Source organism: Scylla paramamosain, chromosome 9 (genome assembly GCF_035594125.1).
Source record: "Scylla paramamosain isolate STU-SP2022 chromosome 9, ASM3559412v1, whole genome shotgun sequence".
NCBI lineage: Eukaryota > Metazoa > Arthropoda > Malacostraca > Decapoda > Portunidae > Scylla > Scylla paramamosain.
Window position 1 is genome coordinate 27,607,501 of NC_087159.1, and position 17,500 is coordinate 27,625,000.

The 17,500-nt window shown below is 41.3% G+C and overlaps 1 protein-coding gene across 1 annotated transcript in view; it reads left to right on the forward strand.

The window, feature by feature from the left end:
• LOC135103810 (zwei Ig domain protein zig-8-like) overlaps window positions 1-17,500 on the forward strand; it is a 93,476-nt gene that overhangs the window by 56,317 nt on the left and 19,659 nt on the right. The window contains exon 3 of the mRNA XM_064010606.1: window positions 14,465-14,601. Coding sequence (XP_063866676.1) covers window positions 14,465-14,601 — 137 coding nt within the window. The remainder of the gene's footprint in view (window positions 1-14,464; window positions 14,602-17,500) is intronic.

The window sequence follows — 17,500 nt, forward strand, 5'->3', positions numbered from 1 at the left end:
TACTACTACTACTACTACTACAATAGCAATAACATATACAGCAACAAAACAAGAACTACTGCTGCTGCTGCTACTACTACTACTACTACTACTACTACTACTACTACTACTACTACTACTACTACTACTACTACTACTACTAAGAATAATAGTAATAATAATAATAATAATAATAATAATAATAATAATAATAATTTAGTACTGCTATTACTGTGTGTGTGTGTGTGTGTGTGTGTGTGTGTGTGTGTGTGTGTGTGTGTGTGTGTGTGTGTGTGTGTGTGTGTGTGTGTGTGTGTAACGTCTTTCTACTGCATCTCTTCTTTTCTCTTCCCTATCTTGTGTGTACGAGTATATTCTCTTTTCTTCTTGTTTCGTTTTTTTTTCTTTTATCATTTCTTTTATCTGTAAATCCCCTTTTGTTTCTTTTTTTTTTCTTTCCTGTCATCCCTCTTCTTGTTTCTTATCCTCTTGTCTCCGTCTCTCTCTCTCTCTCTCTCTCTCTCTCTCTCTCTCTCTCTCTCTCTCTCTCTCTCTCTCTCTCTCTCTCTCTCTCTCTCTCTCTCTCTCTCTCTCTCTCTCTCTCTCTCTCTCTCTCTCTCTCTCTCTCTCTCTTCCTCCTGTTTGTGTTGTGTGTGTGTGTGTGTGTGTGTGTGTGTGTGTGTGTGTGTGTGTGTGTGTGTGTGTGTGTGTGTGTGGTACGTGCGTTCTTTCCTTCCGGCTCTCTTGTTTTTTTTGCATAATTTATCGGACAAACAAAATACTGAGTTCATTATTGTTTCATAATTTGTTTATTTATTTCAGAGGTGTTTATTTATTTATTTTTTTTGTTAACTTTTTTTTTTTACCTTATTAGTTTTAGATTTACTATCATATTTTTTTTGCCTTTATTAGTTATAATCGTTCTAATAGTAGTAGTAGTAGCAGTAGTAGTAGTAGTAGTAGTAGTAGTAGTTGTAGTAGTAGTAGTAGTAGGAGTAGTAGTAGTAGTAGTAGTAATAGTTTTGTTATTGTTGTTGTTGATGATGTTGCAATTATTATTATTATTAGTAGTAGTAGTAGCAGTAGTAGTAGTAGTAGTAGTAGTAGTAGTAGTAATAGTAGCAGTAGTAGTAGTAGTAGTAGTAGTAGTAGTAGTAGTAGTAGTAGTAGTATAATTATTATTATTATTATTATTATTATTATTATTATTATTATTATTATTATTATTATTATTATTATTATTATTACTATTATTATCATTATTATCAGTATTATTATTATTATCATTATTATTATTATCATTCGTTCCTTTCCTTTACAATCACACACACACACACACACACACACACACACAGAGAGAGAGAGAGAGAGAGAGAGAGAGAGAGAGAGAGAGAGAGAGAGAGAGAGAGAGAGAGAGAGAGAGAGAGAGAATGTGTTGTACGTGATTTGTGTTTCATTCACTGTCTTAAATTCTTGTGTTTGTGCAAATTAATGCTCGTTTACTTAATACGAGAGGGAAACTTGATTGTCACGTGTGTGTGTGTGTGTGTGTGTGTGTGTGTGTGTGTGTGTGTGTGTGTGTGTGTGTGTGTGTGTGTGTGTGTGTGTGTGTGTTTTCCAATTAGTTGTTGTTGTTGTTGTTGTTGTTTTGTTGCTGGTGTTGTTGTATTGGTGTTGTTGTTGGTGATGGTAGTGGTGGTGGTGGTGGCTCCTTATTTACTTATTCCTTCTCTTCTATTTACCATACCACATCCTATCCCCCTCTTTCTTTCGTTTCCTTTTATCTATTTTCTCCTCTGCAAATTTTCTTCTTTTGTATCTCTTTCTCCTCCTCCTCCTCCTCCTCCTCCTCCTCCTCCTCCTCCTCCTCCTTCTCCTCCTCCTCCTCCTCCTCCTCCTCCTCCTCCTCCTCCGTTCGTCAGGTTGTCAGCCACTTGCACTCCATCTTGGGACTGAGGAGGGGAAAAAGAGAGGGGAAATTTTGTGCCTCACCTGATCGAACCCACCCTTCCCCCCCATCTCCCCCCCCCCTCCCAGGACAGGTGAACGCGCTCAGCTGGACAAGGCAATGCTTCCCGCTCCACTGGCTCTTCTGTGTGTGTGTGGGGGGGTGGGGGGAAGGATATGTGTGTGTGTGTGTGTGTGTGTGTGGTGTGTGTGTGTGTGTGTGTGTGTATGTGTGTGTGTGAAGGGTAACTGGGTGGGTGGTTGAGGTGGTTGGTACGTGGATGTGAGTGGGCAGTCACGGAGGTCTTCTTTAGTATCTTATGTTTGTTTTTGTTTACTTGTTTGTTCGTCAGTAAGTTTTTTGTTTGTTTGTTTGTTTGTGTTATTCTGCCACCGAGCTCTTTACGAAGCATGTTTTCAGCCGCTATCAAAAGTTGCTGGCAAAAAATCTATAATTCTCAACAGACAGAGAGCGTATGAACTGCCTTTTTTTTTTCCTGGTTGTGTCCTTCTTGCTCTGAAATAACACGCCAGTCCTGTAGATTATGTCCTTCTTGCTCTGAAATAATAACAACATTAATAATAATGTTCCCATTCTTTAATCAACACAAGAACTCAAGCAAATTTCCTTTATTTTGCTACAAAGGTCTTCATGAAGCGATTTCCCCCCGCCCCCTGTCCTGATTGTGTCACTCTTGCTCCGAGATAATAATACACACAGGGGTTCTCTGAGCGACACGGGGAACTCGCTTTATAAGACATGAAGGAGTACAACAATAGACCAGAGCGAGTAAAAACAACAAATATTTCACGCTGATAACCTTCTCTTGACTTCTTCCCGATTCCTTCTTCCTTTTTGCTTTTTTTTATTTTCTTACTCTCACATTTCTTCTTCCTTTCTTCTTCCTCTCTTCTCAGCGAAATGAATTTGACAGGGACGCCAACACTGCACAGAAAAAATTCCTCACCTCTGACGTTCTCCATCAACTCAACTTCCTTCTCTTCCTCCTCCTCCTCCTCCTCCTCCTCCTCCTCTTTCACTTTTTCCCTTTCCCCTTCCTTGGTTCCTCAGTCTTTCATCATTGTTATTCATTTCTCTTTTCACCTATTTCTCTCTTTCCTCCTCCTCCTCCTCCTCCTCCTCCTCCTCCTCCTCCTCCTCCTCCTTCTCTTTCTCCCTTCACCTTTCCCTCTTCCTCCAATCATTCCCTCACCTTCCCCCCCTATTCCTTCACCCTATCTTCTTCCCTCCATTAGTACCGCTCTCCACACTCCCATCTCTCCACCCTCTCTACCAGAACCACCACCAATTCCTCCCTTTCCCCCCTCCCATCCTCCCACACCATTCTTCCCCTCGTCACAAGCCAGGCAGCGGAGGAAGGAGGGAGAAACAGTTTGGGAAGGGAAACTTAGAAAAGATTACACAAACGCTGACTGACTGCCGCCCGCCCTTCGCTTCCAAGGAGGGCGGAGAGAGAGCTTCCTTTCTCCATCCTCAGACAGGCGCCATCCATCCTGCGGCCTCAGGTTAACAGCGGCGGCGGCGAGGAGGAGGAGGAGAGAAGGGAGACAGCAGTAATAGTAGTACGAGGAGGAGGAGGAGGAGGAAAAGAGAGAAGATTGAAAGAAGGAATAGCTGGAGGAGGGAAAGGAGTAAGAGAGACGAGAAGGGGAGAAACAGCAGGAATGGTAAGAAAAGAAAGGGGAAGATATTGGTCTAAGGAAAGAGAATGAGGAATGGTAGCAGGAGGAGGAGAAGAATTAAGGTTAAAGGAAGAACATTAGTAGGAAGACCGTAAGAAAAGGAGGAGGGAGGAGAGAGGAAGAAAGAGAAGGAGAAATTGAAGATCGTGGAAAGAGCGTGATAGAAAAATCGAAGGAAGAATTGAAAAGGAGAGAGAGAGAGAGAGAGAGAGAGAGAGAGAGAGAGAGAGAGGAGAGAGAGAGAGAGAGAGAGAGAGAGAGAGAGAGAAATTGGTGAAAGTGGAAAAAAAGTTGAAATACTGGAAGTAATATTAATAGTAACAGGAAGAGGAGGAGGAGGAAGAGGAGGAGGAGGAGGAGGAGGAGGAGGAGGAGGAGGAGGAAGAACTGGAATGTTTGTCGAGGAAAAGAAGATGGATATGATTTTTTTTTTCCTCTCGCTCTTCGTTTTTTTCCTCCTTCCTTCCTCGGTTTGGTGTTGAGAGGAGAACCGTTTTGTGAGAGGAGGAGGAGGAGGAGGAGGAGGAGGAGGAGGAGGAGGAGGAAGCTGCCTGTGGAGATAATGGTTTTGGTGAGAGGGGTAGGAGGAGGAGGAGTAGGAGGAGGAGGAAGAAGAGGAAGAGGAGGAGGTATGTTGAAGAAGGACCTCACACGCACGGCACTCCAGATTCGAAGAAGAGGAGGAGGAGGAGGAGGAGGAGGAGGAGGAGGAGGAGGAGGAGGAGGAGGAGGAGGTAAGAACATGGAGGAAAAAGGTAAAGTGTAAAGAAAAAAACAAACGGAGAGATATATGAATAGGAGGAGGAGGAGGAGGAGGAAGAGAAAGAGGAGGAAAAGAAGGAGGAGGAGGAGGAGGAAGTGACATAAAAATATACGGAATTGTAAAGTTGCAGTAAGAGAGAGAGAGAGAGAGAGAGAGAGAGAGAGAGAGAGAGAGAGAGAGAGAGAGAGAGAGAGAGAGAGAGAGAGAGAGAGAGAGAGAATGAATTTGTTTCTCTTATCCTTGAGGAGAAAAATAGAGAATTATAATTTCAGAAAAATAAAATAAAGGTAGTATTTTTCAGAGGGTGAGAGAGAGAGAGAGAGAGAGAGAGAGAGAGAGAGAGAGAGAGAGAGAGAGAGAGAGAGAGAGAGAGAGAGAGAGAGAGAGAGACTTTGAGTGGCGTGAAGACGGAAAAATAAACAGCTTTGATTCAATTAATAAGATGTTGAGAAAATAAACCATCGTATTTTTTTTCATTCGTTTTCTTTTCTCCTCGTGTGCATCTCATTTCCTTCTATTCCTTTTATATTTTTTATTTCCTTTTTACCATTATACTTCGTTCGTTTTTTTTTTCGCGTTTTCCATCTCAAGTTTCTCATTTCTTTTTTCTTCTTCTTCCTTTAACTTCTCTTTCTCCTTACCTCTCTGATCCTTCCTAACTTTCTCTTCTTCTTTCTCCTAATTTGTCCGTATTTCATTTTTCATTTGATTCTGCTTCTTCCTTTCCTTCCTTCCTTCCTTTGTTCTTTCCTTATTTAATTATTTATTTATTTGTTTATTTATTTATTTGTTCATTTATTTATTTTACTTCCTCCCTGATATTCTTAACTTCTAAACTTCACTATCAATTCATTCATCCTTACTTCTTTATTACCCTCTCTTCCTTCTTCATTTGTTTCTTTCTCGAGTTTTTTTTCTTTTAATTTTTCCCCTCCGATGTTTCTTAAGTTTTCGTTTTCTTTCTACTTCTATATTATTCTAATTCTTTATTTTCTTGATATTTCCTTTGTATTTCCTTTTCATTTCTTCATTCTGTTCCTTACCTCTTTTTTTTTTTTTTTGCTTTTCTATTTTCCTCTCCTTCATTTTCTTTTCTTCTCGTGTCTTTCCCTTCGTTTTTAATATTTCCTTTTTATTTTTTCTTTCGCTTCCCCATCTTCTCTTTTTTTTTACTTTCCTATTTTCCTCTCCTTCATTTTTCTTTTCTTATCGAGTCTTTTTCCTTTTTTAATACATTTCTATTTTTTTCCTTCCCGATCGCTCTAAGGTCTTGTGTGGCTTCCTACTTACTAATTCATTGATCTTTATTATGTATTTTTCTATCTTCTTTTCATTTCTTTCATTCTTGAGTCTTTTCCTTTTTTTATTATTTTCTCTTATTATTATTATTCTTTTTATTCCTCCTCAACCACTTTTAACTTCTTAACTACTAATTAATTCATCTCTATTTCTTCATTTCCCTCTTCTTCTTCTTCTTCTTCTTTTTCATGTCTTTCCTTCTAGAGTCCTTTACTTTTTTTTTTTTTGATAGTTCTTCTCTGATCGTTCTTAACCTCCTTTTATTTCCCTCTACTTCTTTTATTTCCTTCAATTTCCTTCGGCATCTTGGTAATATATTTTCTCTTCTTTGTTTTTATTCCTCTCCACTGCCTCTTAACTTTTCGCTGAGTCTTTTCCTTCAGTTTTGTTTTTTCAAGTATATCTTCCATTTTTCTTCCTCCTCTGATCCCTTTTAACTTTTTCCCCGGCGGTGGAAGAGTTGATGGCTTATCCAGCTCGGAAAGACGCGGTCCGTGACAAATTCTAATATTCGCGTAAACTTGCCATTTGGCCTCTTAGCATATTTATACAGTTTGGCGCCGCCTTCAAACTCAGATATGAATTGTTAAGTGGCTGGCAGCGCGATACTTCCCCGCTAGTGTGCCAGAACCCTCACTCTTCTTCTTCTTCTTCTCCTTCTTCTTCTTCTTTTCTTTTTTTTCCTCCTCTTTTTCTTCTTTTTCTTCTACTTCTTCTTCTTCTTCTTCTTCCTCTTCTTCTTCTTCTTCTTCTTCTTCTTCTTCTTCTTCCTCCGGTTTTGTTTTGTTTTTTGTTTTGTTTTCGTTTTTGCTTTTTTTGTGCGTGTGGTTCTTTTCCTGCTTCTTTTCTTTTCTTCTTTTTTTATTCTTTTCTTTCGTTTTCTGCCTCTTTTTTTCGTCTGTTCTCGTTGTCTTCTTCTTCTTCTTCTTCTTCCTCGTCTTCTTCTTCTCGTCTTGTTGTTGTTGTTGTTGTTGTTATCATTTGTGCTGTTGTTTTCCGTCTCCTTTTTTTTTTTCTTTTCTTCTTCTTCCGTCTCCATAACTTCTTCCTACTGCTATTATTCTTTTCTATTTCTTCTATTTTTACTTTATTATTCTTATTCCTCCTCCTCCTCCTCCTCCTCCTCCTCCTACTACTACTACTACTACCCTTTTTTTTTTCTGTTTTACCATTACCAACACCTCCTCCTCCTCCTCCTCCTCCTCCTCCTTGTCTTGACTAGCAAATTGCGTAAAAGTGAGGTTAGGTTAGTACCCGCCCTCGCTTTTTGTCAGGTCTAAGTGAGGTCGTACTTTTTGTGTATATTAAAGAAACCAGCGAATTTAGGTACGTATACTCTTTTCTTTGGGAAGGAGGAAGAAGGAAGAGGAGGAGGAGGAGGAGGAGGAGGATGGTAAACTTTTCCACTCCCGGATCTGCCTCGCTAAGAGAAAAATGAGAGTGAACAAGGAAGGAAAATGTTCTTGAAAACTTTTTTTTTTTTCAGAAGGATTTTCATTGCTAAACTTATTTTCCTCCTTTTTCTCCCTCATTCCGCCCTGCTTTTTTTTCCCGTTTTTCCCGTCACTTCCCTCCCTCCCTTCCGTCCTTTTCCTCTCCACTGTTTCCTTCCTTCCCTCCTTCCCTTCTCTTACCTACTTTTTCCCCCTCCTTTCCTCCCTTTCCCTTCCTCTCTCCCTTCGTCCCTCTTCCCCTCCACTTCCTCTCTTCCCTCCTTTAGTTCGTTTACTCCTTCCCTTCCTTTATACTCCTTCACTTCACTCCTTCCCCTCCCTTCCTCATTCCCTTCCTTTACCTCCTCCACTTCTGTCACTTCCCTCCTTACCTTCATTTACTCCCTTCCTTCCTTCTCCTCCCCCTCCTTCCCTTCCCTTACCCCCCCACTTCTGTCCCTTTCCTCCCTCCGTTCCTTCTTCCTCCCTTCCTCCTCTCTCTCTCCCGCCCCCTTCCTCCTTCCCTCTCCCTCCTGTCCCCTCCCGCCCCTTCCCGTCCATGCTGTAGTCCTCGCCCTTTGTATGAGTATCCCTGGTCTTAAGGTACCAGCGGGAGGGCGGCGGAGGCGGCGGGAGGGGAGCGGCAAGAGGGAGGGAGGGGACGGGAGGGGACGGGAGGAGGATAACAAAAAACGGTGAATCTGAAAAAGAAAACGGGGAAAAGTGGATTTGGACCAACTGCACTGCAATCACAAGCTCTTTTTAAACCTCCTCTCCTCCTACTCCTCCTCCTCCACGGCAATATCTGGAGGAGGAGGAGGAGGAGGAGTAGCAGTAACAGTGGCAGAAGGAGGAGCAGGAGGAGGAGGATCTGCCACACGCCTCTAATTAAATTTCTTACCTGCTCTTCCATCCTACTTACTGTTATTATCCCGTTAAGGCAAGAGTCGCGCCAACCAGACTACCAGAGACTCCACCGCTCAGATTTCCACCGCTGGCAAGAGGAACAAGAGGTGGTGATGGTGCTGGTGATGGTGCTGGTGGTGGTAGACGAAGAGAAAAGAATAAGAACAAAAGAAAAGAATAAAGGAAGAGGAGGAAAGATGGTAAATAAACATGGTAGAGGATTAAAAATAGAACAAGAGTAAGAACAAAAGAAGAAAATAATAAAGAAAGAGAAGAAAAGATATTAAGTAACCATGAAAGAACAGGAAGAGGAGGATAAAAGAAGAGAACGAGAATAAGAACAGAAGGTAAATCAAGAAGAAAACAAGAAAATAATAAAGAGAGGGAGGAAAAGATTGTAAATAAACATGAAGGAAGAGGAGAAGAAGGAGGAGGAGGAGGAGGATGAAAGAAGAGAATACACATCAAAACAGAGGGAAAAAAATGACAAAAACTAGAATATACAAAGAAAAGAAAAGAGAGTAGTAAGCAAACATGAAGGAGGAGGAGGAAGAGGAGGAGAATAAAAGCAAAGAACACAAATCAGAAGAAAGAAAAAAAAACACGAACAAGAATAACTGTACCAGAAAAAAAAGAAAGAAAGAAAGGAGAGAAATGCAGAAGAGGAGGAGGAGGAAGAGAAAGAGAAGAAAAGAAAGAAAGAAAGAAGGACAAGGACAAACAGTAAGAAGGGAAACCAAAACAAGAATGAAGACATGGAAATACGGAAAAATAAAAAGAGGAGGAGAAGGCAGAAGAAGAGGAGGAGGAGGTGGAAGAAGAAGAAAAAGAAGAAGAGGAAGAAGTGTAGCAGCACCAGCAAGAACAACAAGTACGAGTAAGCCTCCAGAAGATTATTTTTAGTCTGGGTTTACACTTCCTTTCGCTGGAACTGGAGGCCGTAAACCTTTTGAGGGTTATGGCGGCACGGGGAGGAGGAGGAGGAGGAGGAGGAGGAGGGGAAGAAAAAGATATATCGCTCCAAGGAAGACTACCTCTCCTCTCACCCTTCTTTACCTTCCTCCTTCCTTCTCCTCCACGTCCTCTTTCACGCCAACTATCCCACTCCACTCCTCCTCCTCCTCCTCCTCCTCCTCCTCCTCCTCCTCCTCCTCCTCCTCCTCCTCATCGCTCAGGAGAATCACTCAAGGGTGAAGAGACTCGGCTCGTCGCCTCCGCCAAGAGCTGCAGAAGGAAGTGATTAGAGAAAGTGGTGGAGTTTTGTTAAAATGACGATAGCGAGGCGGCGGCGGGCAGGAGGCGGACAGGAGACGCGCAGCCAGAAATTTCATCTCGCCGAACAATGGGAGAGGAGGAAATGAAAATAAAAGGAGGGTATATAGATAGATAGGAGATCATTTGGGCCCCGAGGGTGTTTGTTTCCGTCTTAACCTTTCACTTCTATTAGGTTTTGCCTGATGAAAGGATCTGGTATAGACTGAGTTGACTTTTCAAAGACATTACTGATGGAAAACGGTGTAGCTCTGATCATACAAGCCTTCCAGTGCCCGTGCGTTTAGTTTTCCTCATTAGAGCTGCTTCGAATCGCTCTATTGAAATACAAAAGCGTCACCCAGTCACTGTCAGTCAATTAGTGGCCGTTTAGCACAGGTGAGGGAAAATAGAAATAGAAGGAGTACATAGCGTATAGAAAGGACATCATTTGGTCTTTTGTTGCTGTCCCAATGTTTCACTTCCTTGGGGTTTGGTCCGGTATAAAAAGAATTGTTGTGGATTGGATTGGATTCTCTTAAGACATTAATTAACCCTTTCACTGATATTTGGTACATCTTTCCTTAATCACTAATCACTCTGTGCTATCTTTACTTGTTCTGCAGCCACCTCCAATCTTTAAACTGGGGAGAAACTGCAAAATCTCATCTCTTTAATCCCGTTCTCCTTGTAAATGCTTATAAAGATTTCATGCATTGCTTCTGGTGCTGTTAATTGTTTCGTATCGCACTGAAAGGGTTAACAAAAACAGGTGTGACTTGAGCAGTGCACGTAGCTCGTTAACATGGGGAACAAAGCGCCATCTAGTCATTACCAGTCAAAAGCATTACCAGTCGGTAAGCATAAGGTCGCCTACTCGTGCTTAATACATTGGAGCATAAGCCATGTGTACAGTTAGCGTAAGAAGTCATGCCACACACTCCAGAGAATTTCACGACTATACATCGAGCAGAAATCTAAAAATAAATAAATAAATAAATAAATAAACTTCATATAAAGAGTTTCGCAAAGATCAAGAAAAAATGGAGATGTGATTAATTGAAGTAGATGTCTGGTACTGATTTTATTTAGTGTATACAGTACGACTTCCTTTGGGTAATTCTGTTCACCTCACTCTCATCCGCCTGTGTGCCGTGCTGCCATCTAGTGTCCGCGCGGCGAGGCTCAGATGTGCGGCACAGATACACGGTAGATTAATTAATGTATGAGAGAGAGGAGTCATGACAAGCCGGCAGTAACGTGTTTCAATAGTAATGAGGCAGGCTCTCTCTCTCTCTCTCTCTCTCTCTCTCTCTCTCTCTCTCTCTCTCTCTCTCTCTCTCTCTCTCTCTCTCTCTCTCTCGTAATTCAAAAATCTCTTCTTTTAAACGAGTAGCGTGTAATGTTTTTATTTTATTTTACTTTTATTCATTTATTCATATTTACGTAAGAGGGGAACTGGCCAAGGACAACAAAAAATTAAGGGGGAAAAAAAGAAAAGAGACCCACCAGAGTGCCAGTTCCAAAAAGCAGGTCAAAAGGGTTATCCATATTTGGAGGACGAGTGTCTTGAAACCTCCCTCACACTGCGGCGGTGACAGAGAGAGAGAGAGAGAGAGAGAGAGAGAGAGAGAGGGAGAGGGTGAAGACAGTCAGTCAGTCGGAGGAGAGCAGTTGATAGGGCAATATGTTTTTAATTCCACTTTGTCTGGAAGAGCAGTGTGAGTGGTACGAGTCGTTTTATTTATTTTTTATTTATTTATTTTTTTTTTTTTTTACATGGCATCAAATAACATATGAGTGTTTATGTATTAATGTATCCTTTTCTGTTGAGCCAAGTATACGTAATCAGATCAGGACAATCTCTCTCTCTCTCTCTCTCTCTCTCTCTCTCTCTCTCTCTCTCTCTCTCTCTCTCTCTCTCTCTCTCTCTCTCTCTCCCACAAGAACAACATCAACATCAGCTACGTTACTAGACCTCATAATAACTAATAAACCTGATGTCATTTTATCACAAGATGTTGTTCCTCAAGTCATAGCTGACCATGACCTAATATCAGTTGCTTTAAATGTAAGGAAACCCAGAAAATTGCTTGAGGTAAAAACGTTTCGTAATTTGAAGAACTATGATAAAGACACTTTTTGCTCGCTTCTTCTTGACAATGTTCTGATTTTGAATAATATATTTTTAACTGACGATGTCAACAAACAGGTAGAAATTTTTAATGATGTTTTTATTAATTGTCTTAATATATGTGCCCCTATTGTAACTAGAGCAGTGAAAGGAAGACCAACACCATGGATGAATGACGATATACGTGAGGCAATGGAGGAACGTAATAACTTGCAAAGAGAGTTTAAAATCGACACAAGTAATTCGCGGTTACGGGAACGTTATAAGACAGTAAAGAAACGCGTCAAGCAACTAATTAATAAAACAAAGATGGATCACTACCTCAATCGCTTTAAAGACAACAAAGGGAACACTTCGGCTACGTGGAACATCATTAAAGAAATTATCCCTAGTCAGAAAAATAATCACAATTCCTATAATTTTGAAAACGTAAAAGAGAAAGCCGAAGAGTTCAATAATTTCTTTTCTGGTATTGGTGAATCCACTTTTAAACGCTCACAGAAAGAACTAACTGATGATGGTAAATCTGTTGGCCAGCTTCCTGAACCTAATATTAGTACTGTCTCTACTTTTAGACCAGAACCAGTAGATATTAACACCATAATATTAACAGTTAAAGATCTCAATACAACCAGCTCTGTCGGCTCTGATGGTATCGGGTTACGGTTTCTCCGAGACGCGCTGTGTGTCATAGTTCCCTTCCTTACGTGTATGGTCAACACATCCTTGGTGACGGGGGTGTTCCCTGAGGCCTGGAAACACGCCTTGGTCGTCCCAATATATAAGAACGGTGACTCTGATAGTGTGAATAATTATAGACCAGTATCTATACTACCTATCATATCTAAAGTACTGGAAAAAATTGTTGCTAAACAGCTGTCATTTTACTTAGAATCTAATGATTTATTGTCTAAGAGTCAACATGGCTTTCGACCCAAACTATCTACTGAAACGGCCCTCACTAGCGTCACAGATGCATTGTATGCAAATATGGACAACAAGAAAGTATCTCTGTTAACCTTGTGTGACCTCTCCAAAGCATTTGACACAGTCAACCATAAATTCCTTCTAAATAAGTGCTCTCTATTAAATATTGACTGCTTTTGGTTTGATAATTATTTGATGAATAGAAGTATGTCAGTTCGTCTAGAAAACAATATATCTAAAAAGAAAACTACTTGCTATGGGGTCCCACAAGGCTCGATCCTGGGACCAATTTTATTTGGCATCTATGTCAATGACTTATATGAACATGTTGATTGTTTCCTGATACAATATGCTGACGACACACAATTTTTGCATTCGGGAACTATTGAAGATATTAATCAAATTGTGAAATACACTGAGGACACTCATGAGAAATGTCGAGATTATTTTTTGAAAAATGGTTTGATGTTCAACTCCTCTAAAACTCAGTGTATTTTTATAGGAAACAGTCAGCTATTATCTAAAATTCCACCTACCACAACGATCAACTTTAATGGGAACATCATATACCCAAGTAAACACGTAAAAAACTTAGGAGTCTATATTGACCGCTTTATGCTCTTTGATGTCCATACTAATGAGTTAAATAAGAAAGCTATTGGTATTTTAATGTATATCAGCAGAATAGGTGACAGCTTAGATAAACAAACCAGGGTCATTATTGTACAGACACTCGTTCTTAGCTTAATTGAGTATTGCATTAGGATATGGGGAACTGCAAGTGACACTGTAATATCTAATGTGCAGAAAGTGCAAAATTTTGCAGCAAGGGTTGCAGTGGGAGGAGTAAGGAAATATGATCATATATCTCCATTTATCAGGGAACTGAAATGGCTAAAAATAAAGCAGAAACATGTATTTCAAGTAGGTATAACTATTTTTAAAGCTTTACGAGGATTTTACCCAGAATGGTTTTTATCATTAAGCAGTAGACAAGCTGTTACTAGCAGCATCACCAGACAGAGGCACAGCCTGTACGTGCCACACACAAAAACACACAGTGGAGACAGGCGCACTGCTGTACGAGGAGCCAAGCTGTGGAACGCGCTCCCACCTCGCCTAACCCAGGCACCCTCTCTTAACACTTTTAAGGCTAGAATTGAGAAATTTCTGCTAACAGATAATGTTTAAGCCAGACTGAGGATTTTATCGTCATCTTTTCAAGAAAATTTTACTCGCTAATATGTATATCTCTATTTTATACTTTTATCTTATTTTATTGTATTTTTATTTTATTTTTATTTTTATTTTATATGTATGTTTTTGTGCATGTGTAGTATGTGTGTTTCTTTTATTGTGACTTTTTACCTTTGGGATTTAATGGTAAACAATTTATCAAATCTTTTACATTAATATATAATAGTTGTAAGAGACTTATGTATCTGAATGTATTGTGATTGATGTGTCTATCGTAATTACTAAATATCTATTGTAACCTGAGTAATAACCACTTTGGTGGATAATAAACAAATCTGAATCTGAATCTGAATCTCTCTCTCTCTCTCTCTCTCTCTCTCTGATACATAATTCCCTACCCTTAATGTATTTCCTTCCTTCCCCTACTTCCCCCTGAATGCACTGTTCTCTCCCTACATCCCTTCCTTCTCCCTCTCCCTCTATGTTCGTCGCCTCTCCCTCTCCCTTTCCCTGTCACCTCTCCCTCTCCCTCTAGATTTGTTTCTCCCTGTCAAGTCTCTCCTTCAATTACAAGCTGTTTCATTCTTTTTCAGGTGAATTTTTACTGAAGCTACACGTTATATTAAAAAAACACGCATTTCTCTACTTTACATCTGCCTATATATATTTGTACCTTACCTTGTCTATATTTACTCCTTGTATCGTCTATATTTACACCTTACAATGCCTATATTTCCACTTTACATCGTCTATATTTACACTACTGCTTATATCGTCTATATTTATACCTTATGTCGTCTATATTTTTATTTACATCGTCTATATTTACATCCAATAACAGTCAATAAAATGTATTGTTTATTTGTCACCCCTCCCTCTGTTTCATCATCCCTCCGTCTACCTCTCTCTCTGTGTCTCCTGCAGGCGAGGCCACCGAGGCGCCGTCCCCAGCAGTGTCCGTGGGGCCGTACTTCCTCTCCCCGGGCAGCAGGAACATCACTGCCTCGGTGGGACAAACTGCCTACCTGCCCTGCCGCGTGGCCCAGCTCGACGACCAGGTGGTGAGTCTCCGGGGGAGGGAGGAGCAAGGGAGAACCTGAAGGGGAGACTAAGAAAGGTATGTGAAGTGAGAGATTTTAAGTTATTTAATTAGTTTTTTTGTTTGTTTGTTAGTCTCCGGGAGGTGCGGAATGAAGGGGAGAACCTGAAGGCGTGTGAAGGAAGGGGAGATGTTGGTTTCGAGGGAGAGGGGAAAGAAAGAAGATTAATTAGATGGGAGAGGGCAGAGAACTGGAGAACTGGAAGGGAGAGGGGGAGAGAAGAGGTGTTAACTGGAGGAGAGGGGAGGGAGAAAGCAGGGTTAACTGGAGAGAAGAGGGGAGGGAAGGAAAGGTTACTTAAAGGGGAGAGGGGAGGGAAGGAGGGTTAACTGGAGGGAAGAGGGGAGGGAAGCATGAGTAACTAGAAAGGAGAGGGAAGGGGAGGAAAGGTTAACTGAAGGAGAGAGAGAAAGGAACTGGAGAACTGGAGGGGAGAGGGGAGGAAAGGTTAACTGGAGAGAAGAGGGGAGAGAAGGAGAGCTAACTACTGAGTATTGGGAGATTAGGAGAGGCATGTGAGGTGAGGGGAGATGGCTAGGAGTAAGAGGGAAAGGGAGGTGAGGGGAAAAAAGGGTTACTGCAGAAGGGAGGAGCTGAAGGGAGAGGGGAGAGTAGGCTTGGCAGGGGGTTGGGTGTGGAGGCCTACGTAGTGGTTATTGACAGGGCTGGCAGGGAAGAGTACCTGTAAAAGTGTAAAGGAAACCGGATAGGCAGGGGGGGGGAAAGTGGGGAGCGAGGGAAAGGGGGGAAGAGGGGAATGAATCAGTGAAGGTTCCGGGAAGAATGGCATATGGAGAGGGGAGAAGGGAGAGAGTAAAGAGGAGGAGGAGGAGGAGGAGGAGGAGGAAGGAATAGGGGGGTGAAGGAAGAGCAAAGGGCTTAACTTAATAATTAAGTGTGTGTGTGTGTGTGTGTGTGTGTGTGTGTGTGTGTGTGTGTGTGTGTGTGTGTGTGTGTGTGTGTGGACGTTTCCCTAAAGTAAGATAGCATATTTGTTTCCTCTTTGTATGTATGCATCTTCTGTGTATACGTGTGTGTGTGTGTGTGTGTGTGTGTGTGTGTGTGTGTGTGTGTGTGTGTGTGTGTGTGTGCGTGCGTGCGCGCGTGCCTGCATACATGGCCCGTATTCAGAAACCCTGTTCTCTCTCACCACGACTATTTTCAAAGGTCACGGGTGCTGATTAGCCGGATCCCCAAGACTATTTCCCCTTTCACTAATGCAGAAGTCTTGCTAATCCGTCACTAAAACCGTAAAAAAAAATATAAAAAATACACCCTTAAAAACCCGCGTAGCTTCAACTAAACCGTTTTGAAAGTAGTGGTGAGGTGCGACCCTATGTATGTGTTCTCAATATCCCATGTCTTGCATAAAGACTTAAACCTTTTCTCTGTTATGCGTGGATGGCATGACAGGAATCCACCTTGGGGGCTCCATCAGGCTCCTCCTCAGGGAAAGGTTCGTGAAAAAGAGGCGTTTCGGAACTCCCGGTTCTCTGTAGGCCTAACTGTGTGGTGGTGGTGGTGGTAATGGTGGTTAGAGCCAGACGAAGAGCAAGATTGAGAGACGAGCTAGGAAAGGGCAGGGAGACCGGAGGAGAGAAAACGGGGAAGGGAGACAGGACTAAAGAAAGCGAGGGAGGGGAAATAAAAGGAAGAAAACGGGGGAGAGAAACAGGAAGTAGAGAAAACAAGGGAAGTAAAGAGGAAGGGAGAAAATGGAGGAGAAAGACAGAAATAGAAAAAAAAAAAAAAAAGGAGACGGAAAGAGAGAAAACGGGGGGAGTAAACAGAAATAGTGTAGTAGACGGGAAGAGAGAAAACGGGGGAAGTAAACAGTGTAGTAGACGGGAAGAGAGAAAACGGGGGAAGTAAATGCTGTAGTAGACGGGAAGAGAGAAAACGGGGGACGTAAACAGAAACAGTGTAGTAGACGTGAAGAGAGAAAACGGGTAAGAGAAAACGGGAAGAGAGTAAACGCGAGGAGGCTTGGAGGATTTCATGTAAATTCCACACAAGTAAATTTTCCCCATAAAAGTTTCCCCTTAAAATAATTTCCCTAGCCGAAGAGGACCGAGCCTCATTTTTCATGGGTATTATTTTCGTTGAAGTTTACCTTGGGGAGAGACTTAGGTATTTGACGGGGAGTTATGGGGTGGGGGAGGGCATTGTGGGAAACGAGGAATGAAGAGGCAGAGGTTGTTATGCTGACGGGGACAGAATAGAACAGAAAGCAAAAAAAATAATAAATAAATAAATAAATAGATAAAGTCGATGAAAAAAAAGACAGAAACAGAGCAAATGCAAGGACAGTATTAAAAAGATAGACAAAGAAAATAAGGAAGACAGAATAAAGAAACAGAGAGAGAATGCAAGAACGCTAAAAGAAAATGCAAGAAGGGCAATAAAAAGGAAGAGAGAGAGAGAGAGAGAGAGAGAGAGAGAGAGAGAGAGAGAGAGAGAGAGAGAGAGAGAGAGAGAGAGAGAGAAAATGTAAGCAAGTCAATTAAAAAAAAGATAGGGAGAGTGAATGCAAGAACAAAATCAAGAAAGACAGAAAACGCGAGGAGGAGAGAATAAAGAAAAATCAGAAAACACAAGAAGGGCGAAATGAAAAAAAAGAAATACGGAATAATAAAGAAAACAGAAAAAGAAAAAAAAAAGATAGAATACAAACTTAAAAAAAAAAAAAGAGAGTTTTAAAATTAAAGAATGACAGAATACAAACGAGAGACAATCAAGATAAGAGAGAGGCAGACAGACAGGGAGAGACAGAGAGAAATGGAGGCAGTTAGGAGGCGCATTCACCGTTCAATACTCGAATAGTTCCTGTCAATCAGTAATTAAGAGACGGCAAACCCTC